Source organism: Pteropus vampyrus, unplaced genomic scaffold (genome assembly GCF_000151845.1).
Source record: "Pteropus vampyrus isolate Shadow unplaced genomic scaffold, Pvam_2.0 Scaffold251, whole genome shotgun sequence".
Classification (NCBI taxonomy): Eukaryota; Metazoa; Chordata; class Mammalia; order Chiroptera; family Pteropodidae; genus Pteropus; species Pteropus vampyrus.
The window spans coordinates 605269-632161 of record NW_011889032.1 but is presented as its reverse complement, the minus strand read 5'-3'; the positions used below and the strand labels follow the sequence as shown (position 1 = coordinate 632161).

The following is a 26893-nucleotide window of genomic DNA, read 5'->3' as shown; positions in this document are numbered from 1 at the left end:
CATGGGAGCCAGGTACCCGTGTGGGTTGAGCATGTGACACCTGAGGGCCTCACAGGCTTGTGTGTTTAGTAGCAGAAGCGGCAGCCGAGACATCATTGGAAGGGGGAAACATGGCACTGGCTATCTTCCTCCCCGTCCTCATCATCTCCTTACTGCTGGGAGGAGCCTACATTTACATCACCAGGTAGGGGGCTTCGGGGCAGGTTGAGGGCTGCCATCCGCTCAACCACCAGAGCCCTGGGGTCTGGGCATTTCACCTCTCTGAACTTCAGGGTCTCCACTTGTAGCTTGGGGATAGTGGTATTTATGTGATTGTAGGGATGGTGTGATTCAACTCAACTCTGGGATAAATATCTATATGAGACACCTACCAACCCTCCATGGGAGGAGTGTGGGGTATGCAGCAGCAAATAAGACAGATGCTATCCGTGACCTCAAGAAGCTGTGGTCTAGTGGCAGAGATAGGCATTTCACATTGCGAGGCACACCAACTTACTCATTCCTTCATTCACTCATTCCTTCATTCGCTTTTTCAACAAATTCAGATGGACAATCTAATATGTACTAGACATTGCTACAGGTGTTGGGGATCACAGTATTTGCCTTTAATGAAGATGGATGATATTAAACCATGCCTACAATAGTCACCAATTCATTCACACGCACAATTATTGAGCACCTACTATGTGTCAGGCGGTTTTCTGGGCTCTAGGAACATTACTGTGGCGGAGTTGGGGACAACAGAAGGAAGTCAGGAAGTCTTCGCCATCATGGGTCCCAGGTTCTAATGGGAGCAAATAGACACAAGCACATAAGAAAAGAAAGTACTACGTTATAAGGTGATAAATGCAGGGAGATAAAGGGAGCTGGGGTAGGGATAGTTGTTCCACCTTAAATGGGTAGGCAGAGGAGGCCCCACAAAGAAATGACATTTGAGTAAGGACTGGAAAGCAATGCAAAAGTAAGCTATGCAGATATCTGAGCTAGGAGGATTCCGGGCAGAGAAACAGCATGAGCAAAGGCCCTGAGGCAGGCATTTGCCTAAGATAAACTGTCCTTCCTCACATGGAGCTCACAGTCTAGTAGGAGGAGAGGAGAAACACACAAATTATAACATACTGTGATAAACACTGTGCAGGAAAGAGAGAGTGTTGGTAACAGAAGAAGTACCTTTAAATAGGTGGTCAGGGAAGGCTGCTCTGAGGCAACACGGTATATAGTTGGTGCTCAATACGTGCTCATTATTGTTGTTGCTCTTTGCATTAAAGAGAGACTTGAATCATTTTTCAAGGGAAAACAAATTAAGCTCCACCCCCTCTCCAGTAAGCGGGGATACTGAGGCTTTCACTGTCACCGACTGGGTTAGAAGTTGAGAGCAGTTATGATTTCAGCTTTCATCCCACTGATTCTCACCTTCAAGAGGCTGTTTCCACACATCCTCCTTGTCATTAGTGGAGGTGCTAATGCTCGTAAAGTGGCACTAACTCTTCTCCTTAAGTATTATAAGGTGTCTCCTAGTCTCGGAGAAGTAACGTCTTTTTTTTATCGTCTCTTCTCCAGATGTCGCTATTACTCCAACCTCCGCCTGCCCCTGATGTACTCCCATCCTTACAGCCAGATCACCGTGGAGACTGAATTTGACAACCCCATTTATGAGACAGGGGTGAGTTGGTCTCTCTTCTCTCCCCAGTGCCGCCCTCTTTGCTCTGAATTCACTGACAGCAAAACCGAAAATGTAATTTCCTTTTGCTCACTATGCCACTGGCAGAAAGGCATGGCCAGGGGTCCTGTCTTACTCCATGATCCCTATTGAAATCACTGCTAAGAGAACCCAGCTCTCTTTGCAAGCCAATGACAAGCCTGTAATGTTGTTTACTCTTGGCAGAAGGATCACAGAAACAAAGGGCTGTACCAAAGACCCATGGAGAGACAGCTGAAATGGATCAGAGCCCACTGGTGGCCTGGTGACAATGGGCAGCATTTCCACACACCTTAGTGAGCTCTACTCCTTATAGGTCAGCAGTGTGCAACATTCCCACACATACGAGTGGCAGGCTTTGTGTTGGGTACTAGGGACACAGTCATGAACCAAATAGACATGGTCCCACCATTAATGAGCTTACAGTCTTGAAAAGGAGATAGATATCAATAACAAGAATAATAATAATATGTACCATGGGCCAGGCTCCTTCAATGTATGATCTCCTTGAATCCTTGCATCTCTGAACCCTTTGTGATAGATTCTTCGACTCTCTCTGATTGACCCATAAAGACATTGAGGTTCAGAGAAAGGAAAAAATGATTTGGCCAAGGTTGCACATAGCCAGAAGGCACAGCCTGGATGCAAACTCTTATCTGATGGCATTAATCATTATACTAGTCTGCCTCCCCATCAACCTCAAATGATCAAATATGCCGATGAATATCTTGATTGCAATAAATCCTAAATTTTAAGGACCATGAAAGAAATCAGACAGGGTGCTATAAGAATATATGATGGGGGACACTTGTAAGGGGAGGGGGAAGGCATCTTTGAAAAGTGATGTAAAGCTGAGACGTGTAAGGTGAGTAAAACTGAGATGGTGGTTGAAGAAGATGCCAGGGAGAAGGGACTACGTATGCAAAGGCCAAGAGGTATATGTGAGGAACCAGAAGGTTGGTCATGACTTTGCAAAGCCACAACCCTTCAAATTCCCTGTGTAATGATGTATAGTCGTTTTCCAATGGGGAGGGGGGTATTGACTTGACTTATTCTTTGTCCCTGCTAACTTTCCCTCACCATTCCCCTTCCTCTGACCTCCTGTGTTAGTCATTGATGTGTAATAATATTATTACAAATTTAGGAGCCTAAAACAACACACATTTATTATGTCATAGATTCTGTAGATCAAGAGTCCAGGCACATCTTCGCTGGGACCTCTGATTCAGAGCTCACGGGCTACAGTTAAGGTGTCAGTCAGGGCTGCGGTCTCATCTGAGGCCTGACTGGGGAAGGATTCACTTCCAATGGTTGTCAACAGCATTCAGTTCCTTGCAGGTTGTTTGATTGAAGGCCTCAGTTTCTTTTAGGCTGTCATCTAGAGGCCACCCTCAGTTCCTTTCCATATGGCCTTCTCCATACAGTAGCTCATATCATGGCAGCTTGCTTCTTCAGAGCCAACAAGAGAGAAAGTCTCCTTGCAAGATAGGACTCACAGTCCTATGTAATATAAAACATAGAAGTGACATCCTAGAATCTTTGTGCTGTATTCTGTTGGTTAGAAGTAAATCACAGGTTCTGTCCACATATAAGAGGAAGGCATCACACATGGTCATGAATACCAGGAGATAGAGACCGCGGGGACCACCTTAGAGTCTGCCTACCACACTCTCATATACGATGAAGCATATCTGTGTTGACTCAGCAGAAACTACAGACCTCCATTAAAGCATGTGACAGCAACCTCTTCCAGGGCCAAGCCTATGACTTCTTATATGTCTCTGCTCCTCTGATCGGGGGCCTGGAGTATATTACACACACTCTGTGAATATCAGAGAAATTGGACTGGTTCCTACCCATATAGAGTAGTTACTTTAGATATGACACTGGTAAGAAGTCATGTTATTTTCCATTCTTTCTAGCTTGTTTCCAAATCCTAAAAGAAAGTCAAGCTGATGAAAAACAGCACTTTAGACCTTTTTAATACTTATCAGTATAGTTTATCAATTACCTACCGCTATAATCATGCTGAGTAACAAACAACCCCCAAACTCAGTCACTCAAAGCAACACATTAATTTGCTCACTAGTCAGGGGGCAGTGTTTTCAGGCAGTTTCAATTGGGTTCTAGTCCTGGTTCAGCTGTGCTCACTCACACATCTGGGATCCTCTAGTCATTGGCTGGGGGACTCAGCTCTGCTTCCCATGGCTTTCATCTTCTTGCTGAGACTAAAGGCTGTCAGGCATGCTCTGCTCATTGTGACAGCAGAAAGGCAAGACACAAGCAGAAACATACAAGCACTTTTCAAGCCCCTCTTGCGACCCATTTCCTTATACTCCATTGGCCAAAGCAAGTCAGGGTCAGAGGGGAAGGCACTGCAAAGTCACATGGCCAATGTCGTGGACACAGGGAGGGGTGAAGATCTAGACCATTAATGGGTCACTCCTTCCTGCCAGACTTTAACAGAGCTGTGCTTCTCTCGCTTGCAGGAAACCAGAGAGTATGAAGTGTCTATCTAAAAAGAGCTACAGTTGAGAAAGGAACGTACAGATGTGAATTCAACTACAACCTCCTCAAGAAATTCATCCAGAGACCATATGGCATTTGATTGAAAAACCCCAGAGCGTCGGCTGTCTTTTCTTTAGATTCTTTATTGAAGACTTGCTGTTTTCTTCACTGTATTTATTATATTTAAAATTGAAATACGTGTGGTTGGATGTATTGCAGCTGCAGTCAGATTATGTTACAGCCTCAGTTCTGAAGGCAGGTGGAAGGCCTACCAAATGGCAAACACAGCAGCAGAAGGGAAAGAAAAGCAAAAACAGGTTGGGTCGCTCTCATCAGTAGTGCCATGCTATGGCTGCATCAAATTGCATGCATCTTTGGGATCCATGCCCATGGTGTTTTTAGTACAAAGCTAAGTCTCCAGATTAGGTAGGGTTGGAATTTCGCATGAATACTTAAACAGGTCTGCTCCCAAACAAATCCTGGGTTTGCTCTTCCAATTTTCCCAGCTTCCAAAGAGTCTTGCCACATCTAGCCTCCCCTGGTCCTTCCGAAGGCAGCAAGGGTGTTACATAAACATTCTCTTTTATCTTACTGGATGCTGGCAAAATAAGAAAAGGTTTTTCTTTCTGGGAAGCTGATAAATGGCAAAGAAAAATTTTCAGACAGGATGAGAAATTTTGGAGTTCCGATGAAGAATTGGGTGAGGGGGAACACTGGGTGAGGGAATCAAGTTAATAAAATGTTCTTTTTGTTGACCCTCCTTCAACGCTGAAGGAGCAGCTAATTTAGGCTACAAGTGCCAGAATCAATCACCTTGTTCAGCAAGGCTACCCACAAAGCTGTGAAGATAGATCCACAGCGTCACGGCTGCTTCTCTCACAGGGTTATGAGGTTTGTGTTGCAGAGAAGGTGCCATGTCCTAAAATCTGGGTGAGCCCTGTTTTTCACCCTTATATTTTATCAGGGTCCTTTCATCCCAACCCAGTGGGACTAGTGAGAGTGTGACTAACAAGGAAGATTCTTCTCTAAATACAGGTATAAGAAAAGGTGAGGGGGCGGCGGGGTGGGGAGCAGATGTATGGAAGGAATAGTATGCGCAAGGCAGATTCACCTTCCTGAGACTGTCAGTCACCTCCCTAGTGACAGCTGTTGGTTCAGAGATGCACACAGGCTCAGTGCTTTTGAAGTCCTCTTTGGCACCCTCCTACAGTCCCTAGAATTGTTTTAAATCGGCTGGTTTTCAAACAAGAAAAGACCTTTCTGGCTGCCATACCATTGAGAGAATGGCTGGAAGTCCATATTTTGGTACCTTGTTTAGGAAGCTTCTGAAACAACATAAGGCCGTTGGCTTTGTACACACACACACACACACACACACACACACACACACACACACACACACACACACACCCTTCCCAGAAGCTTGGACTTCATTCAGTCTTGGGGTCTAAGGATAGAATAATTTCCTTCCGCCAGAGAGGGATCCTGCACCTACGCTCCTTGAGGCATGCATACGTGACACACAGCAAGAGATCATTAAAAGTCGCTTTCCAGCCACTCAGAGCCCACCCCATTTTCTGAAAGAACCAGAGGAAAAACGTTCCAGACCATTAGGGAGCAATGTCATGTTTGGAGAAAAACCAACAATGCAAATAACCTAACCTTTTTTTAAAAGGCAGAATCCAGTTTTGCTTTTATTTCTGTTTGATGCTTATTCTAACCCTAACCCTGGGACATCCGGAAAAAAAGAACTCTATTAATGATACTTAATTTTAGAACATACTACAGTTCTGTGAAAACTAAACATTTGCCTTTCGTAAAGACTGACAAAATGTAAAATCTTTTCTCTAACCCTGTCCCCTAAAACTGGCTAGGCCTTGGCCTAGGAATTCTTATTGGTTATTGGAGGGATAGAAAAAGTGTTGATTTTTTTTTTTTCTGGGATACCGATGTCTTAGTTCTGTCTTACTAGTACAGCACCTGTAACTATATTTTAAAAGTTTGTTTTAGCCTAAAGATGGATCGTGCGAGCTTGACAATGTACAGTGTGATTGAAAAGACAGGTTGGTGTCTATTTTTCTTTTTTAAAATATCTGAATGTGTATTTGTAACATGTAAAGGTAAAGGAATAATAATAACAGTGCCAAAAATGTACCAGGCATCTCATTTCAGTTCATACATGTCTGTTTTTATAAGATCAATATTAAAACCCATTGGGATTAAATATTTTTGAACAGGATACAATCTTGAGAAACTCGAGAATGGACTGAACCTTCCTACAAGCCACTCTTTGTTTTTAAAACAGTGGGGAAATACGTTTACAGAGATTTTGAGCTTCAAAGAATGCATGTGATGGTGTGTATTACATGCTAATTCATATAAGCTGGATCTGTCAGCTACCACCCTGTGCTTTTAAAATGCACACACTGAACCCTCTTCAGCTTGGAGCTCACATCCTTTTGCTTTTTTTTTTTTTTTTTTTTTTTTTGGAGGGGGAATAGAATTATTTAGCCAACCTAAGTATTCTGGTCGTTCCTTGATGGCCATTCTTAACTTAGTTCCATAGACATGCTTTAAAGTCAGCTCCTTGGAGAGCCTACTGAACCTCAGGCTGATAGCTTTGGAAACTGCCAAACAACCCCGCAGGAAACAAAGTGGCTACATAATCAGGATGGTTGTATAAATGGAAGTGACTTGGCAAATATATGGGTAGGCTTAGACTGAGCGTGAGCCTTGGGCAAAAATGACTTTTCTTTGGCGGAAATCCAAAGAGTATGACTTTTCTATGCCCTTGAGTGGTCACGATGGGTCATGAGCAGTCAGATATTATTGAGTTGTTTGGCACCCCCAAAGGTAGGCTTTCTCCTGGGAAGATTTCATTATCATTTTATCCCAAAACAGAATCAAAAGCAAAACCAACTTTCTAAGCTAGAATAATGAAATTAAGTCATTTTCCACTTTGTATATATTGATGCTAATAAAACAAATGAAAAAGAGTCAAATCTATGGGATTTTTGTTACGACCACTCCACAATAGCACCAAAGGGAGTATCTCTTTTGGAGATCTGGATGGGGAAAAACCTACTGACATTTTGAATGTCAAGACAGGAATACCAACTTAACAACCAATGGGAAATGTTTGGGACAAGACAGGACTCTGCCATCATCAGATGTACCGTCTTCCTCCCTGTCCTAGTCAGCTTGGGCTGCCATAACAAAATGTCATAGATGGAGTGGCTTAAACAACAAACATTTATTTCTCAGTTTTGGAGGCTGAGAAGTCTGAGACCAGAGTGCCTGTTGATTCCGTTTCTGATGAGAGCTCTTCATAGCTTACAGATGGCCTTTTCACTATGTCCACACATGGCAAATGTCAATCTCTCTCTCTCTCTCTCTCTCTCTCTCTCTCTCTCTCTCTCTCTCTCTCTCTCTCTTTCTCTCTCTCTCTCTCCTCTCTCTCTCCTACACACATACACACGTACTCCTCTCAGATTAGTGCCCCACTCTTTGACGTCATTTAACCTCAATTACCTCCTAAAGGCCTTATATTCAAATAGTCACACTGGAGTTTAGGGATTCAACATATGAATTGGGTGGACACGATTCACGTCATAGCATTCCACTCCTGGATCCCCCAACTCATATCCTTCTCACATGCAAAACATATTCATTCTACCCAACAATCCAAAAAGTTTTAACTCATTCCAGCATCAACTCTAAAGTTCAAAGTCTCATGGAAATTAGATATGGGTTAGACTGAAGGGTATATTCATCTTAGGGCAAATTCCTCTCTAGCTGTGAACCTACAAAACCAGACACATGATGTCTTTCCAAAATATAATGATGGGACAGGCATGGGATACACATTCCCATTCTATAAAGAGGAAATCAGAAGGAAGAAAGGGCGATGGATCCCAAGGAAGGCCAAAACCTAGCAAGGCAAATTCCACTAGATCTTAAGGCTCAAGAATAATACTATTTAGTTTGATACTTGCCCTAGAGGTCCACTAGGGTGGCAGCATCACCCTTAGGTGTCCGGTCATCTTCCATTTAAAAATAAATGGGTGGGTTTCTGAAAGGGCTCCTGGAGAGAAGTTTCATAGGTGGGCCTGGGGCAGCTGGCAGGACCACTGCCCAGCTGAATCATTCATGGGCCAGCTGTCATTCAATCAATTCTGGAATGGAGATTCTGAGGAAGGATACACAGGGTGAAGAAAGAAGATGAAAGGTCAGTGCACCCAAGATGCCTTCAGAAACCAAGATTCTATTTCCCAGGCCGCCCTACAAAGTTAGAGCAATAGTAGAAAGACATATCTTCCCTTGAGACCAGAACCCACCCTCAATGGTAGATGTGCTTCAGGCAAACTGGGCTTGATGGACAGCCCTGGACTGGGAGAGAGAGCACCATAGAGAAATGACTGAAGAGATCCTTGCCAGGATAAATAGTAATAATAATAAAATAATAATAGTATAGTAGTAGTAGTAGTAGTAGTAACAACTGGCACTTTTTGGTTCCTTGATAGTTCTTTTTTTAAATATTTTAAATACACTTTTATTTTAGAATAGTTTTAAATTTCCTAGTTTTTTTATTTTACCCCTGTGAGTAAAAATACTATTATTCTCCGTTTACAGATATGTCATCTGAGGCTCAGAGAGGCTGTAACTCGTCCAAGTTCACACGGCTAGTATACAACGGAATGGGACCCAGGAGATCTGGCTCCTGGTCAGTGTCCAGGGTAGGAATGGCTGAAGGCCTCCTCCCAGGGCACCCAGAACCAAAGCAGGCCTCTTTAGCCTCAGGTGCCCTGCCTTATTCGGCATTTTTTATAGGAGACGTTTGGCTGGGTTCAGCGGTGGCTAAGAGCTGAAACTCTGAGTTTAAATTTTGACTCGATCAATGATTAGCAGCTCGTTGGGATGAAGAGCCCACATTGGGGAAAAATACCTTCCTACATCACTGTGGAGGTCAACTTCAATGAGCAGAAGTTGGCTTGGTGTGTGTGAGGGGGCTAGAGGTTGCACTAAGAAAGTGTTTTCCTGATAAAAGGGGATACAACTCCTACAGCCCCCTTTCCTCTTACCTTGAACCCAGTTATATGATTTCAGTGACCAACGGCCACCTTGCAATGCAAGTGTCCAGCATGAGGACAAAAGCAATACGCTAAGAATGGTGAGATGGGAAGAAATCCTGGGTCTCTGATGGTGCTGGCATCAGCCTGCCTGACACAGCATAAAGTATAATAATTCATAAAACCAGCTTCATAGATTACAATACATAAATGATGGTTCTATATATTTTGCAACAGTATAAAATAATTCATCAAAGTGGAACCTAAAAACAAAGATAAGATTTGAGTGCCATTTTCTAAAAATTTGTGCTTTTCAGATCTAATGCCCCCACGAACCTCCCATTCCAAGTTTTTTCTCACCTGCCTTCTCTCCCTCCTGCTATTGCTCTCTCTCACTCTCTCACTCTCCGTGTTAGGACTCTGCCCATGATTTACTGATCCTTTGCACTAAAAGGATGACATAGGATAGAAAAAGTAGTTTCAACATGAATTTTATGGCTTAATAGTTTTAAAGATCTAGTTTTTATTTCCTTACATTTCCAGTATGCTTTTGTTTGCACTAAGCTGGTGATAAGAAATTACCATTCTAAAACTGTGCTATTATTATTACTGTTTGCAATATAATTGCCTGGCGCCTAGCAGGCACTCTTAAACATTTGTTGAAGGAATGAACATCAATCACAGAGAAGCCCAAGGTATGGTCAATGTCACGAGTGTGCTGGGTCCTTTTAAACCACCAGATGGCATCCTCAGCATGGTTTATTCAACAGTCACACTTCACTTCCTCCAAATGGTTATTTTCTTTGGGCAAAGTCATCTGATGAAATGGGTTGTTTCCAGTACATCAGAATTTGATTTGAAGAATTAGTGGGTGCCCTTCTCTCTTGCTAGAGAAAGAGAAACCAACATCAATATTAACTCATCCTTGCCCATGAAAGGGAGCTAGGCTGAGTGTGTTATCAATAAAAAATGGGGTCACCTTAGACCCAGGGCTCATACAGTGTCACCCTCAACTGGAGTACCACTCCAAGACCAAAAAGATTTTAAGAGAATCTAACTTTTACTGACGTTGTCTCAAGAGAACTGAGTGGGAGGCTATCACAAGGCATATTAGCCAAAGAAGTGTCTTTTAAATCCTCTGTACACATTTCTGTCCCCAAAAGAATCACATGCCTGGGGACCTGCTCCAATCTCTCTCCCTCCCCAAACTCTAGTGCTCTTCTAGTGATGGAGCTGTGGCTCCCTACTCACTACCCCACCCCAACTCCAACATTTTATTTTCTTTCACATAGGGTTACAAAATTTAGAAAGTACACCCACTTGAATTTGAAAATCAGAATAAATAAACAAACAAACAAACAAACAAACAAACAAACCTTTAGAATAAGTAAATTCTGACTCTGGGTACCGTCTGGCCAATTAGAGGTTCCATGATTATTCAGAGATGGCACATGACCCAAGCTCGGCCAATGAGAAAGTGCAATATTTGAATCATGCTGAAAATTATTCATCCTTTATCTGAAATTCAATTTTAACTGGGCATTTTATGCTTATATACAAGCAATGTATCCCTTTTCACTTCCTTATCCCAAAACCTGCAGGCCCTTCCTTAATCCCTAACCTTAGAAGGCAGGGTTAGCAGGAAGTGCAGAGTTCAGTATTTTGAGGTTTCCTGCTCATGGAATATATTCATTTCCCTCTTTATATTTTGTTTCATCGCATGTAAATATATACATGTATAAAAATAGTGCACACCAATTCTAACAATTCAAACAACACAGTAGACTAATAAGCAAGCTAATGATTTTTCCCAAGCCATCTAGTACCACACTCCTCAAGCATTAATGTTTACTACTTGGTGGGTATCTTTCCATACCATTCCCTTTTCCTCAAAAAAAAAAAAAATCATTACACATCTTGCTCCCACTTCCGCTCTCCACCCCCACTAGGGACCTTTGATATATCTATACAGATAGTTAGGGAGAAAGAGAGAAGAGATGACATATCTCCCCCTAACATCTCTCCAGGTCATTACACAAATCTCCAACTCATTCTTTCTAAAGCTGAGTTCTAGTCCATAGTGTGCTGCATCATAATTTATTCCATTTTTTCCCCACAGAAATACAAGGCAGCTGGGGTAAGGATTTTGTACAAAGTTGTTTACAGCAGCAGAGTTTGTTTTGTCAAAAAGCTAAAAAGAATGCGAGGGACAATCAGTGGGGAGCTATTGTGCTTATTTATCTCAGGTTTCACCAATGGGTCTAAAATTCCTCTTTGCTTGCTGTACTCCAGGATCCCCCATCTGAAGGGCCGTGTCTGCTTCTGCCTTGATCTCTTTACAAAGATATTTAAAGCCTTACTCTGCTTCCCCAATAACCCCTTATCCCCTACATTCCCTCCTTCCAGACTGTCAACTATTTACTAAAAAACCCTCTGAGAGGTTTATATAATCAAAAAGATTTCATGAAATTATGATGAAAGGGTCATACTTTAATTCTGATCATAGCCAAAGAATTACATGCCTCTTTTCGGAACATTCTGGTACATTTTGGTCTATAGCTCAACATTTCCAAAAGGAAAGTTCCCTTTTTCAAGTCAGGGACTACACATGCTGGTTGTAATGGAAATCTAGGCTTTCTTTTCTCGGTAAGGGCTCTCCGGTTTTCTTTTGCGGAACCACGGAGATACGGACTCACACTGCACGTGGGCCCTCGGGACCCCGCCTTCTGACGTTAGAGCACCTGACCACAGTCTGGCCAATCAGACATTCCAGGATTGGCTCAGAGATGGTCACGTGACCCACGCTGGGCCAACTGGCTCACTCTTTCTGCGGAGGTGTGATTTGCTGGCAGCCATGTTGCTGCCGCACAGAACAAACGTACATGAAAATGAAAATAAAAGCGAGGGAAACAAAGCCCAGAAATGGAAAAAGACAGATTTCTGGTGACATTGTTCGGGACTCTTGGATCCAACTGGCCTGAAAATCAGACCGACTTCTTCCTGCCTTTCCAATCATATGAATCAAGCCTTCTCTTTTGGATGAAGCCAGTTTGAATTGGGTTTCTGTCCCTTGAAACTAAGAGGTATTACTAATAGAACATTCTTTGTATTTCAGTTAATGAGAAAATACATCGTGTGTGTGTCCATCGCCTTTCCCCACCACACACTCAACTATTAAGAATTCAGCCATACAAAACATCTATATCCACCTGAAAATTTGTAATATGTTTGTAATGTATAGTCAATTCTATGTCTGACAATAACTCTGGTGCCCCTAAGGGTTCAAGAGTCACAGGTAAGGATTAAATATTCTCTGCCAGTGGCTTACAGGGCATTAGGAAGTGCCAGAGAGCGGCCCTCAGCCAGTGAGGGATGGAGTTGGGGGGTAAATACCTCAACTCCCACATCCCTTGAGGTATGTTCTACTCCGTCCCCAGAGTTCCCAGTGGGATTGAACCTCAGTTGCCCACAGCTCTCAGTAACACACTTTTTATTGGCATCCTTCCTCTTTGAGCCTTCCTTCCCCATTCCCTTTCTGGCACTTAAGATAGCACCTACCAATCACTTTTCATGGAAACTTCACTCAGAGTCTGCTTCTGGAGAGGCCCCAACCAGGCGAGCTACATCTATACCCCACACTAAAAACTGCTCTTCTAGAGGACTCCACGCAGGCATCTGGTGGTACTCACTGCGGAGCAACCTGACAGGGTGTATTAGCAACTTAGTTCAAAAAAACAAGCCAAACACAAAAACCTGTAATTCCTTGCACCTGATGCTCTACTTGCCCATCAAATGCTGAATTTCGAACTCTTCTTATTCCCATGTCCTTAGGGCACAGGCAAGCTATGCTGTTGAGGACATGATTTATTGTTTCCTGCCACTTCTGCCCATACCCCACCCCCCCATGTGCGGCAACTCCTATGTTTATGTGGAACAGCCCTCTTATCGTTTTAATTCTACCCTTCTTTCCCTCCCTCTGATCTCCCTTCTCACTAGAAGGATCCCTGGAGCAAATGCTCCTTTCCCAACTGCTGAGCCTCACTATCTGTCTCCTGTCCCATTTAGAAAAGGAATAATGATGGGAATGGCCTGACGGTAAAGAGCAATGGCTCTAGGAAGGCAAGCCTGGCTCTACCACTTAATAATCCTGGGACTTTGGCCAGTGGCCTCGGTTTCTTCATCTGTAAAATGGAGCTGATAATAACAGCAAATCTATCTAGTTATTAATGAGAATGAAATAAAATAATGCCTTAAAATGCTTAGCAGAATGCCAGGCACATGAATAGTGCTTGAGAAATGGAGGCTTTTGTTGCCATTTAAGGTTAACAGCCTTAAGTATTTGTCGAATGAATGAATGAATGAATGGAATCAACAGAGAATCCCCAGGTAGAGTCAGTGCCTTTTGTTGTCTAAGGGGATCTGAGGTCCTCTCTCACAGCAGCCTCTCTCACTCAGTCTGCAAGATCTAAGTGAGAGCATTAGTTTCCCTGTGCTCAGAAGAGCCCCACACTTAAATTAATGATCTGCTGTCACTGTCCCAATACTCTTAATAATTTTCGAACAAGGGGTCCCGTATTTTCATTTTGTCCCACAAATTCTGTGCCCGGTTCTGGCCGTAGGTAGCTCACAGGGTCTTCCCAAAGTCATGTCCTATGAAAAAGCATTGAGAACGTAAAAGAGGGGTCTACCTAGGGGCAGAACCTGGTGAGGGAGGAAAGCTGAATAAACCAAATCCATAAACTTCCAGCTTAGCCTGGATACTAGCCTAGGGCTCTGGGCTTCCACAGGTGAGGAATCATTGCTAACTTGGCCCTCGACATCCAGGAGAAAAAATGCAGGAGAGAGAGAAATGGCGAAGGGGCGGGGCACCAGGCTATCCCAGCTTAATCAGATCTCTCCTTCCTTTCTCTCTTCCCCTCGGCTTTTCTCTCCTTCTCCCTGCTCTTTGTCTCTTATCTCCTCAAGTGCAGCGACTCTCTATTTTCCTTCCATTTTCTCAGATCTCTCTTTTCTTTCTCGTTAACAAATACTTTAGTCCCTACTGAGTGCTAAGCATGAATCTAGGCACCATCCTTTGCCTTTCTCTTCTGGTCATTTTATCTTTGTGTTTATTTCTATTTTGCTTTTCTTTTTTTCTTTCTCAGTCTTCCTTTTCTCTTTCTGATCTTTCTGTCTCTCTTTGTCTCTGTCTCTTTCTCTGCCTTTCTCTGGGTGTTTCTCTGTCTCTTTTCTTATTGTCTCCCTCTCTACCTCTGTTTCTGTTTCTCTTTCTGTCCTTTTTCTCTCTCTCTCTCTGTTTCTCTTTTGGTCTCTCTGCATCCCGCCCCCACCACTTCACCCCCGCACCAGCTTCCTCTCCCTGGGACCCAATTGTCAGGCTACTCACGTCCTGGGCTGCCTTAAAACCTGCCATGCATATTCTCATCATTGGATTTTACCTGTGCCCACCTCTGTTAAAAAATCTTTGACCTTTGAGATTCCAACAAAAAGAGCATCATATGCCCTCAGGGAACAACAACAACAAAAACTCATTCCTATTGCTTTGTGTTTTTGAAAGATGTGCAGCCTGAGGATGTGGAGGTCCCTGGAGGTATCAGTGTGAGTTGCCCAACACCCAGCCCTGGCTGTTTCCTCTCCTGCCCCCACAATAAGCACCAGGGGGAGTTGAGCTATGACTGTTTTGTTTTCTGGAGTCTTAACTGTACAACAGATCCACCCAGCAGTTGCCTCCTAATCCTGCTGAGCCATTTGCCACAAATCCCTCTTTTGTCACAATTTAGCTGTGAGTTTAAGAGAGCTGCAAGAGAGGAGCAGAATGAGCCTGTGGAAAGATCCTGGGGCGGTGTTTAGAACACAGCAGCAGAGCAGACATCCTTGAGATCAAGGCTGGAGGTATACATAAGGGCTGAATAACCTTGGGCAGGGTGATAGCTAACAAGTGTTAAACTTGTGGATGAAAAAAGGGCCACGTACTAAACCAGACAAGCTCGGGGGAGGCTAGCATGCAGGCCTTACAAACTCAGAGACTGAAAGTAACCACGTAGGATGGGCTGAACAGAAAAATTCATAACTAAAAGCAGGTCATGGCAGGTAGTCCCAACCTGGGCTAATAGCTTCCTTGACAAAGGTCATCTAAGCGAGCCTGTCTATTGTATTTTTGCATCTAAAATATCATACCTTTGAAATAAATGTCAGAATAATCTTTTTTTCTATACCCTTCAAGGCACACCCACAGAACCCCTGATTGTTCTCTTGTTCCCTGAATACCATCTCTGTGTGATGTAAATGTTAATTAACTATCCCATATTCACCAATGTGAAAGAAGTATATATCTCTCCATTTTACTTTTTATCCAATCTGAGATTTTGCACTTTGCTTTCTCCCACTTCTTAAGCTACCACCAATGAATTTCATGTAACTCTCCTTAAGTCTCCTCCTTTGATTGTGATGTATAAGATAAGCTGCAAAACTACCATTCTCCAGGGCATTTTCTCAATTCGATGAGATTTTGCTTCCCAGCAATTGTCATCAGTTTGGCTCAAATAAACTCATAAAAATTCTCTACAGGTTTAGGGGTTTCTTACATCAACGGGCACTCCCAATGTGCCTGGCATTGTGATAAGCTCTGTAGTGATGATCTCATTTAATCCTCCCAGCAATGCTGTAAATGACAAACCATTATGGATAAGAAAGCTGAGGCTCAGAGAGCCTGGATAATTCGTCCAATGCCACACAGCTAAGTGGTGACCATTCATACAGTTTGATTCCTGAGCTTCCTCCTTCCCAGTGCCCTGACCACCACTGTCATCCTGAAGGCAATTTCTCATATCACAGACCTGCCTTTGGGAGCTGTGGAGCTGCCTCTAGTGCTGCCTCCTCACCAGAATGGAGTCCACTGCAAATTCAAAGAACCAGAAGACCCCGGTTGTCAGGGAAGATGGGTAAGTAAGTATAAGGCATTTTCAGCAAGTCTTGGGGGAGGCTGAGTCCATTTCCTGAGCATCCAGAGCTCCAGCCAGCCGCCTCGCAATGCATATGTCCAGGGCAGCAGAGAAGGGGCAAAAGGGTGTGGAGAGTTAAAGCAACTCTCCTCAGGAAACACGCTCAACTCTGCAGACGAGGTCTTCTCCCAAGAGGGTGAGATGGCCTACAATCAAAGACACTTTTTTCTTTTCCCAATGTTTGAATGTTTCTGAAATCAGAGTGTATCTTATAAGTGATATCCTTTCATAATTACTTGGCAACACTTTCTTTAGTGTGTGTTAAAAAACAACAACAACAACAACAACAAAAAACAGTAAATCCTACAATCAAAGATGTAGCCTTCTAGTCCATGAACTACAGTACCTCAAAGACTGGCTCTCATTGGCCCAGCCTGTGCCACATGCCTCTCCCTGGCCAGTCACTGCGACTCTGTTTGTAATGCCTTAATCAGGTACCTCTGTAGTGTTAAACAAGGTATTACTACCAGAAGAGGGGGGGCGGGATTCTGGGCAGGCAGAAACAACTGCCTCCTCCACCCAGAGTCAGAATTTTGGTGAGGAGGTATGTGCATGTAACAATGAGCTCTTGATAACTGCCCAGGACTCTAGTTTGCTCTTATTATTAAAGATTCTAAGTTGAAACTTTTCACTTGAACCTCTTTGGGCCTCTAGACAAAACTTCCAGTTTATAGAAAATACCCAAGGTAGAAGAACATGACACCACCAGGAACTACTCAGACAAATCCAAAATACTGACTCTAAGTAGGGGTATGCAGGTATTCTGTTTTGTTTTGTTTTGTTTTACCTTTTCAGTGTATTTGAAATTTTCAAAATAAAAAAAATTGGTGGGAACAAGCACATGAAGAAATATTTAATGAGATATTGTTTCATATCTGCTAGAATAGGCATAATTAAAAAATGGAAAAGAATGAGTGTTGGTGAAGATGTAGAGAAGTTGGACCCCTTGTATAACTGCTGTGGAAACAGTTGGGTGATTCGTCAAAAAGTTAAACATTGAATTATCAAATGATGGAGCAGTTCTTCTTCTAGGTATATGCCCAAATGAATTGAAAACCGGGACTCAAACAAAACCTGTACAGGAATGTTCATAGCAGCACTATTTATAATAGCCAAAAAGTAGAAACAATACAAATGTCCATCAATGGACAAATGAATAAACAAATTGTGGTATATCCATACAATGGAATATTATTCAGCTATAAAAAGGAGAAAGGTTTTGACACATATTACTATGTGAATGAACTTTGAAAACATTATCCTGAATGAAAGAAGCCAGACACAAAAGGTCACATATTGCATGATACAATTTATATGAAACGTCCATAATAGATAAATTTATTCAGATTGATGGTTTCAGGAAGCTGAGGTAAGAGGAGGAAGGGGAGTAACTGCTTAACAAATACAGGGGTTTGGGGGGAGTAATGAAAATGTTTTGGAGTAGAGATGGGGTTGCACAACATTGTGGATGTATTAAATGCTACCAAATTGCTCATTTTAAAATGGCTAATTTTATATGAATTTTACTTTAGTAAAACAAAATTGGTGGGAAAATAAAAATAACTATAAAAAAGCCCTCCCAGGAAATATCCATAGATAAGTAGGGAAATGAGTCAGGGAAGGAGAAGCAGTTAATAAAAACTCAGTAAACAATTTATATACTGAGGAACCCTGGGAGCCAGTGTAGACACATCTTATTCTTCTCATTGTAAGCAATGAGAAAGCAGAGAATTGTCTCCCAGCTCCCATCAGTCACTGGATAAGGGCTATTCTCAGAGGGTGTTAATTCCTTGACATTGCTAGCCTGCCACCTGTGCCAACAGATGGGGCTTTCCAGAGAAAGCCTTCAGGGCAAGGGACATAGGTGCCGAGAAATGGTAAGGGCCATGAGGATATAAAGCATCTCCTGGAGATTCTAGGATGAGCATGTATGAGAAGACAAATAAAGGTCTTTCTTCTGCGGCCAAATAGTTTGTAAAATCCAGAGCAAAATAAATGTAATAGTTTCTCCTTTTTCACTTGTGAGAGTAGCAAGATGTTAGCTGCATCTCACTAAGAATTCCTTTTTTTTTTTCTTTTTCTAAACATTGAACTCATTAGGAAGCTGGAGAGGTAGGTCAACAGCCCTTTTGCTAACAATGCCCCAGTAATTGAACTTTTGCATGTGGGTCATCCATTCACCAGGAATGTCTCCCAAAACCCAGCAGGATCTTGAAGTTTGTGAAAAATGTATGCCCCTCTCTCACCACCACACTCAAATATATAAAAATTATGGATTCTTAAAGCAACTAACCCAACCTGAACTTTCCTAGCCAGACATGCTAGGGCACCTGGGAATTAATTAATTCCACAAGGAAAGAAACATCAGCCAATGGGCAAGTCATCCTGCCAGAGCCTTCTTGTCTCCCTAGCACTGTGATCATACATGTCTGGCAGGTGGCAGTCACTGCATCTGCTCTGTTAGTGGTTTGAAAGTAGAGATGCTGAAAAGAAGTCAGGACATTGGTGATGTAGGGAGGAAGAGTACACAGACCCAGAACGCTAGAAAAAAAAAAATGACTTTATCTTCATCATTCTGCTTCTCTTTCTTTAAAAGGTCAAGTTGGCCATGTCATAGAAAGCCCCAGAACATGGTACTTTTGACTTTAAACGAGAGACATGCACTCCCCATGGTAGCTAGGATGTGCTGAACCTGTCACTACCTCTTCAAAACATTGCTAGTTTCCATGGAAACAAAAAAGGCATTTACTGAAAGAGCTGCTGGAAATTTCAAGATGTCCAAAACTCTCCCTGCAATATATTTTGAAAGAGAAACAATAGCACAACTTTGCAAAGAAAACAAAGGAAGATAAATGATAAAAAAAAGAATGGTTTGACATCATTTCTAGATCCCAACACCTAGTTCTTTTAAGAATGAGCTGAAAAAAGATATTGGATGAAGCAGATCTAATGATCCACAGGCTCTTGACTTCAGACATGATTCTGTTATGGCCACCAAGCCTACTTGCTGCTCACAGAGTTTAAATCTTCACAGGACAGTGCAACAACATGACTCTTTATACACTTGCTAAATGAACCCAAAGTCTCCTGCATGTCAATCTACCTCCTACTCTTAGAGCTAAAAAAGAGCTTCTCAACTCAGATGATTATATATCTATTTTTTAAGTCCCCTCTTAAGGCATTAATGTGAAAAGAAAGATAATGGCTTTCTTTAACAGTTGTCAGATTGGCATACTGTAAGATGAAATTTTCTTCCAAACTCCTAAAGAAGGTGTTTAATTTATATTTTTAAATAGATTCACAAAAGAATTAGAGAAACTGGAATTTTTAAAAATTTTCTCTATTAGTGGTATAAGAACTTGTCAACTACATCCTCCTATACTGGCCTTAGAATTTGGTTTGGGCCATTAGAAAACTGTGGTCTTATTCTCTTCATTTTCCCCATGATTCAAATAGTAAAAAAAACTTCTGACTTCTCCATTTCACGTCGGAATCACTATTTTTCCTTCCGGTTACCCAAGGTAGAAACCTGGGAATCAAAATTGATTTCTCCATCTCTTCAAGTCCCCTGTATTAGTCAGCTTGGGTTGCCATAACAAAATACCATAGACTGGATGGCTTAAACAACAGACATTTGTTTCCTCTTGGCTTTGGAGTCTGGAATCTGAGATCAGGGTGCCAGCATGGTTGGGTTCTGGTGGGAGCTGTCTTCCTGATTTGGAGTTGGCTGCTTTCTTACTCTGTTCTCACATGGCAGAGAGAGAGATTGAGGGGGAGGGGTGTGGGGAGGGAGAGAAAAGGAGAAGGAGGGAGGGGGAAGAGAGAGAGAGATTGATTATCTCTGGGGCACTGATCTCATCATGTGAGTCCCACTCTCATGAACTCGTCTAAATCTAATTATCTCCCAAAGGCACCCCCCGCCCACCTCCAAATACCATCACATTGGGAGTTAAGGCTTCAACATGTAAATTTGGGAGAGACACAGATCAACCAGTAGCATCCCTACATCCATCAATCACCGAATCTTGTTCATTTTATCTCCCAAATATTTATTAAGTTCTCCTCTCCATTGTCACTACCATTGTCCTAGTTCAGATGCTTATCATCTGTTGCTAAGACCATTGCTGTAGCTTCCTAGCTAATCTCTCAGCTCCTGAACTTCAAGTCCACCCTCCATGGAGGAGGCTTGTTTTCCAAAGATTGAGGCCAAATATTATAGTATGGAATCCAAACATGATAAGAAGGCGTAAGTATAGTTAAGAAGTTCAAGCAGTAAATGTGTCAGTCATAATTGATGCTCCATCTCTTGGAAAGTCCAGTCATCACTACCATGGCTAAAGCCTCCACTACCCCACTGCTGGCTCCCTTGCCTCTCCTGGAGCAAGGTTGGGATCAGGCACAACCTCCATTGCACTTGCCATGGCATGAGCCATGGCAGCTCTGGCACCCAGGTCCATGAACACACCAAACTCATGGGGACTATGCTCCTCTTATCATATCTAGGCTTGAATGAAGCTCCAAGCTGCAGGGCCTGGGATCTGGCCTTCCTAGGAGCTTCCTGAAAGGCCTTGGTAAGTGTTGGGACTTGATACCCTGTGGGATAAACTTTGACCAATGAGGGTCGAGAGGTAGGATAAAATTTCTCTCTTTCTTTCTTCAATGAACTGGTCTGAGGTGCAGCATTTCTATACAGAGATATCCCATGTATTTGTTTCACTTCATTCTTTGGCTCATCTTCTGCCGTCTAATCTTCACCTAACTACCCAATACTATTTCTTCTATATTATCTTCTCCATCTCCCCATCAACACTTCCCCACAAACAAGGCTAGAGTCAAGTACCCCTTTTCTATGCTTCCACAGAAATCTGAATTATTGAAACCATCAGCTCTCTGGAATAATCTGCTTTTCCATCACTCTCCGTATTAGATTGTGAATTCCTGTGAGAGCAGGGCCTATGTTTTATCCATTTCTATCATTCCCAACACCTAGCACTGTGCCTGGAGTACTCAGTAAAGATTTGCTAAACTAGTAGACCCATTTATGAGCACTTTGTCAAGCCTCAAATAATGAACGAGATTTTTACAGACATAAGACATTAAAGGAAGGCATTCTTGGACATAGAGACAGCCTGAGCAAAAACCCAGAGGTAGGGAAATACCATTGTGTAGGGGATAAGCATGGCTGGGTAGGCCGAGGCTCTCTTTTGGAAGGACTTGACAACCAAACCGACCAGTCTCTATATCATTTTGGTGGGTAAATTGGGAGCCTTCAAAACCAAGGAGTTGCTTTAGAAAGTGTAAACTGTCAGTGATGTATAGGATGAATGGAGGGGTCAGGTACAGAGTGGGGAACTATGCCAATCAGTAGTGCTATGGTAGACGGAGAATGGGGAAGAGAGATAGATGCTTGTGAGAGAGACCATGGAGGTAGTCTACTGGATGTAACAAGCATTTGGGAGTGGAAGGAATCAAAGTTGGCTTCTAGTATTCAAAGCAAGGGCTCAAAAGAATGATGGGGCCAGTGACAGAAAAAAGAAAGACATGAGGATTTTGGGTTTGGGGCTGGGAGGAAGGATTCAAGAATCATAAATGTTTTTCATAAAAGATGAGACTATTGCTGCCACACGCACGCATGCGCGCGCGCGCACACACACACACACACACACACACACACACAGACACACACACTACCAGCAACAGCTGACAGCCAGGTGTGGTAGTTGAACTTTCATTTTTCCACCACTGTTTCTATCATCAGGATGAGCACAGGAAGAAAATAACATTTCTACAAATTCAGCGGGCAAGTCCCATCTGTCCTGCCAACTTATGCTTTTCTTATGCTTTAAATATAAAGTGGGTCAGCAAAGGCAAAAGCATTAGCTCCCTCCTTCCCCTCCCTACAAAGTCCCATCTCCCTGTGTCCACTTAAATATTCATTCTGTGGGCACAGGCTTCTTGAGACTAATGAAGAAATTCCTTTAGGGACAGATTATGTTAGCGGGGCAGAAAGCCAAAAGAGTAGGGAAGAAAAAGTGAAAGTTATATAACAATCACAAAATTCCTCCTCGTTTATACTAAGCTATCAGTCTTCTAGAAAGGAAGAAACTTGGAGGCTATATTTCCAACAAGCTGTTATTATTATTGCACTTGTCATCGGTTTTCACATCGCAAGCACTTTATTCAGTGCCCAGCTGTGGCTGTTAATTGGTCAGTGAGTTAAGAGCCTTAATGGAGCATCTTCTTAGACAGCTGACACCCAGGGAAGATGGAAAATGGAAGCTGCAAGCCCTGCCCTCCGAGGCTACTCACTAAAGTGGATAATTCAAATACAGAAGATCGTTTAGAAATAAGAGACTAGAGATGATTAAATATGGAGCAGTAAAAGGCTAAGGGTAAAAATTTAGTACTTAGTACATAGGGTGCAAGGAAGTAGGACACTTAGGCACAAGTGTATGGGGAGCCCAGGGATGGAGCAGTTTAGATAAAGTTTTCTCTTCCTTTTCATCAAGTTATTCTGGGTGGACTGCACCACGGTGATATATAGAGATGTGAAGAGCTGTTAAATCAAGTGCTTGGATATTATAAAGTGATCTTGAGGTAACTGAAGAGGAGAACATTCCAGAAGGGAGAATGGTTGGGAGAATCTGTCACTTTCTATAAGGCAAGTCCAGTGTTTCTCAGTGTGGTCCTTGAAACTCTGCACCACCACTGTCTGAGCAGCTGGTAAATGCAGACCGGGTTCCACCTGAAGACTCCGATTCAGTTGGTCAGGAGTGGGGCCAGAGAATCTGCATTTTAATCCAGCCCCAGGTGATTCTGAAGCATCCTAAGTTTGAGAACCACTGCAACACTTAGACCCACAGAGTCATTCTCCACCCATCCCTGTAATCATTCTTATATATTCAATCATTTATTCAAACATGTGTACTTAATCTCTGCTGTGTGCCAGGATCTGTTCTAGGCACTGGAAATTCAGGAAAGAACAAAAGAGACAAAGTCTCTGCCCTTCTGGAATTTATATCCTGGTGAAGAAGACAGACAATAAAATAGCTACACAATAAGTGCACAATATGGTGACAAGCACTGTGGGGGAGGCAGGCAAAGCAGGGGCTCAAGAGGACTGATGGAGTGCCACTATACATCAAAGGCCAAGAAGGGCCTCTCTGATAAGTGGCATCTGAGCAGAAACCCAGTCCTTCTATGGACTCCTGAGACCCTTGCTGGTTTACCCATTCCCTTAGTCCTTCCTCATCCTACAAATTCATTCGTTCACTGATATTTAGCAAGGGCCTCTTGTGTGCTGGGCATATCTTTCCAACACCACTTGCCCCGGCCTCATTAGAATTGCTTAGTTTTCACTCCCTGCCCTTTTCAGCAATTCCACAGTTCTCACAGCCCCTCCTGATGCATCAAGTTTCTCCCACGCCCCCAGATTCTATGACCCTCCATCCATCTACCCCCTGCACTTCCAGTTCATTGTTCTGAATTTGCAACTTCCTAAATCAACATGGCACTCCAACATATCATACTATGTATGACACAACTTGCAGAAGGTTTGGCAAGGGCTCGATGATGGCTGGAAGAAGGGAGCTACACAAAGTAGTAAAGTCTGGGAATAGCAATAAATTTCTTTATAATGATGCTAACTCTTCTTGTGGTTAAGCAAGATCCTGAAGTCAGCAGCTTGGATGAAAAGGGTTAAAATGTGTGTGCTTTGGTGAGGAAGGAGGCTGGGAACAGGAGGAAACTAACACTTTTGATCACCTCTAAACCAGACAGTGTGTAAGTGATTTGCCTGCATCATTCCTTTCAATCCTTACAGCAACGCAGTGAGGTAGGTATTAATCCATTTTTACAGAGGGACAACCGAGGCTCAGAGAGCTTAAGTAACACATGTCTAAGGCCACACAGCCAGGGACGGGTGGTAGTGGGATTCAAACCTAGATCTGAGTTTAAAGCTCCTTGTTTTCTTCCACCAAATTAAGTTGAAGTTTGTAAAGGAAAGAAATTCTGAACAGTGCATCTCAGGTTAACAGAAATCGTGATGACTTTGCCAGCTAAACACTCAGAGGAACTTCGAGTACACAGCCTTTTAGTTCTAGGTAGGTCATATGTGTCAACCAGTAGGTTGAGTTTATAACAACAACATCGTGACCTGACCACCCTCCCACTCCAAATCAGCTAGATAGAATCTGGCACTGCCCGAGACAGGTATAAGCAAGGAGAAAATGTGGACAAAAAGACAGCAAAAGGAAAACTCACCAAAAAAAAAAAAAAAAAAGACAAATGAGAAAACAAACAAAAAAACCTAAAGTGAACCCTACTACATCTGATTCAGGCTGTTGCAAACTCCCAGATGCATAAAAACCATTTTAATTAATGAGAAGTGCAAAAAAGACAGCTCCATGGAGCTGTCCTCAATTCATTTACTGTGCTGGAGTTTATAACAGTGATGCAGGTGACTTCCAGTTGTGGCTTGGTGGCACTCGCCTTCTTCCTCTAGGAATGTGGTTTATGATGATGAGACTTATACTGTCTGATCTTTTTCAACAAGCTCCTTTTTCCCTGGAATCCAGGAAATTCTGGTTACCTGCAGTGTGCAAAGGCAGCTGGCCAGGCAAGGATGCTGGTGCCAGGTCCCGGGGCACCTCCCTGGTGGGGAGCAAATGCCACTGGGTTGCAGCTGCAGAAAGAGGGAGGAGACTTGGGGGACAGGATGGAGAGCTGAGGAAGCAGTGGTTTGGACATGAACTCGGTGAGTCATGCCTTCGGCAGCTTTTTCCAGGAGTTGCAAATTCCAGTAATAGCAGATCAGGGACATCTCTCGGGGGACTTTCAACCAATCAAAGGTGGCTCTTGCTCCATCTTGGCAGTTCTGAGTCTGCTTCTGAATAACTTATCTTCCAAGCCAGATTCTGAAGTTTTCCTTGCTTCGGTCCTTGGGCTTCCCGAAACCAGGACATTATTCTGCCCTGAAGTTGGAGGAGTCCGATGATATCCATTGTCAGTGGACAGTACACCTGGATGTGGTCCCCAGTCCAAATAGGGATGTGATTTTCTTTTCCCAGATCCTGGAGGATGAACCGGGTATCTATCTTCCTTTTGCCTTTCCAGGACTACTCTCTGGCCTTCTCCTCCCTGTTTCCTCCCTGGGGAAAGTGACCTATGTTGTCTCCATCGATGGGCTCACTCCACTTTGGTGTCCAGTCAGGTGTGGCCCATGGGGAGTCCCAGCAGGAGATAAGAAAGTAGGAGGAAAGTGAAGTCATTCCTTCCAGCTTCCTCTTTGTGGGGTCCCACAAGCTGACTGTGCCCCTTAGGGGAAGTACAACCCTCTCTAAACAGTAACTTTATCTCCAGGTTGTGGTATTCACACTCTCCCTTGTTCCTTCGGGCCTAAAGGGGTAGCAGCTCCCCCTGTCAGTAGCCCTAGGTACTGCACCATCCTTGAGGAATCTTTGACCAACCCCTTTATTAAAACCCCTTCAAATGGCCCATTGTGAGTGTGCCAGCTCCTGTTTCTGGGCACCTGAGTGATCATAAGCATCTAGGTAAAAGTCAGCCTTACCAGACCCTATTCTCCCCTGCTGTTTCTGTCACCTTAACGTACCCTAACGTACGTGAACTCTCAACAAGCCTTGTTCAAGGAGCCTTTGCAGGCGTCGAGCTGAACCCATGTCAGGCCACTTAGAAAAAACCCAAGCTCCTTACCTCAGGAGTAAAAGACCTTAGCCTGCTCTCCAAACTTATCTCCCTCCACACTTCCTCTCGTCTGCCCCAGCCACACAGGCTCCTTGCCATTTCTTAAACATACCAAGCTTGTTCCCAGTTTTAAGCCTTTGCACTCACTGTTCTTTCCTTCCCTCTGCTTGCTACCAGGTCCCATGGGGGTGAGGAAAGGGGTGTTCTCTTAGGTTGTCAAGTCTAATCCTCACTATTGCAACCTCCCCGAGGCAGACGTTCATTTCTTATTTATTTTTATTTTTTTATTTTTTTGGCATCATTGTGTTTTGGGAGCTGTAAACTCAAGTGCCTACTAACATGTCAGGTAACATAAACAAGGCAAATGGCCCTCTCAGTCTGTCTTTTGCTTTCTCACTTTTGACAGAAATGTGCAAGCAGAGAAACATTTCCTTACTATAAACACACACACACACTACAGAGTCAATGACGGTGGCAAGTCATCCTTGGTGTTAGGGAGCAATAGGAGGTGGGTGAAGACCGTAACAAACCACTGCCATTCTAGCTGAGAACTTTAAGATATGTCTGCTCCTGGGCTCAGATGCAGTCTGTATGAAATTTCATGAAGATTAGGTTTCTATACCACTTGGTCTGGGGTTGATATGGGTCAGTATGCATCGATATGGCCATGCTTATTTTTTATAATCCATATCCATTCTGATGGTCAGTGCCATGGTGTACTGGTTATTAAATAATTTTAATATCAAGCCCAACTGTGTGCAAAAATGGAAACGTGTATGATCATAGTCTGTTACCACCAAGAAAAGCTCTTGGAGGTGAGAAAGGAATCGTGCTGTAAAATGAAGCATATCTAGCTCGTTTAGGGGTTGAATCTTATTCCAAGTTTGGTCGAGGGCTAATTCTCTTAAAGATCT

General features: G+C 43.0%; 1 protein-coding gene across 1 annotated transcript in view; it reads left to right on the top strand.

The window, feature by feature from the left end:
- The window catches only part of SEZ6L (seizure related 6 homolog like), an 88003-nt gene extending 83785 nt beyond the window's left edge, over positions 1-4218 (top strand). The window contains exons 14-16 of the mRNA XM_011374653.1: positions 73-184; positions 1561-1663; positions 4189-4218. Of these exons, the coding sequence (XP_011372955.1) occupies positions 73-184; positions 1561-1663; positions 4189-4218 (245 nt within the window). The remainder of the gene's footprint in view (positions 1-72; positions 185-1560; positions 1664-4188) is intronic.
- The last annotated feature ends 22675 nt before the right edge of the window (positions 4219-26893 follow it).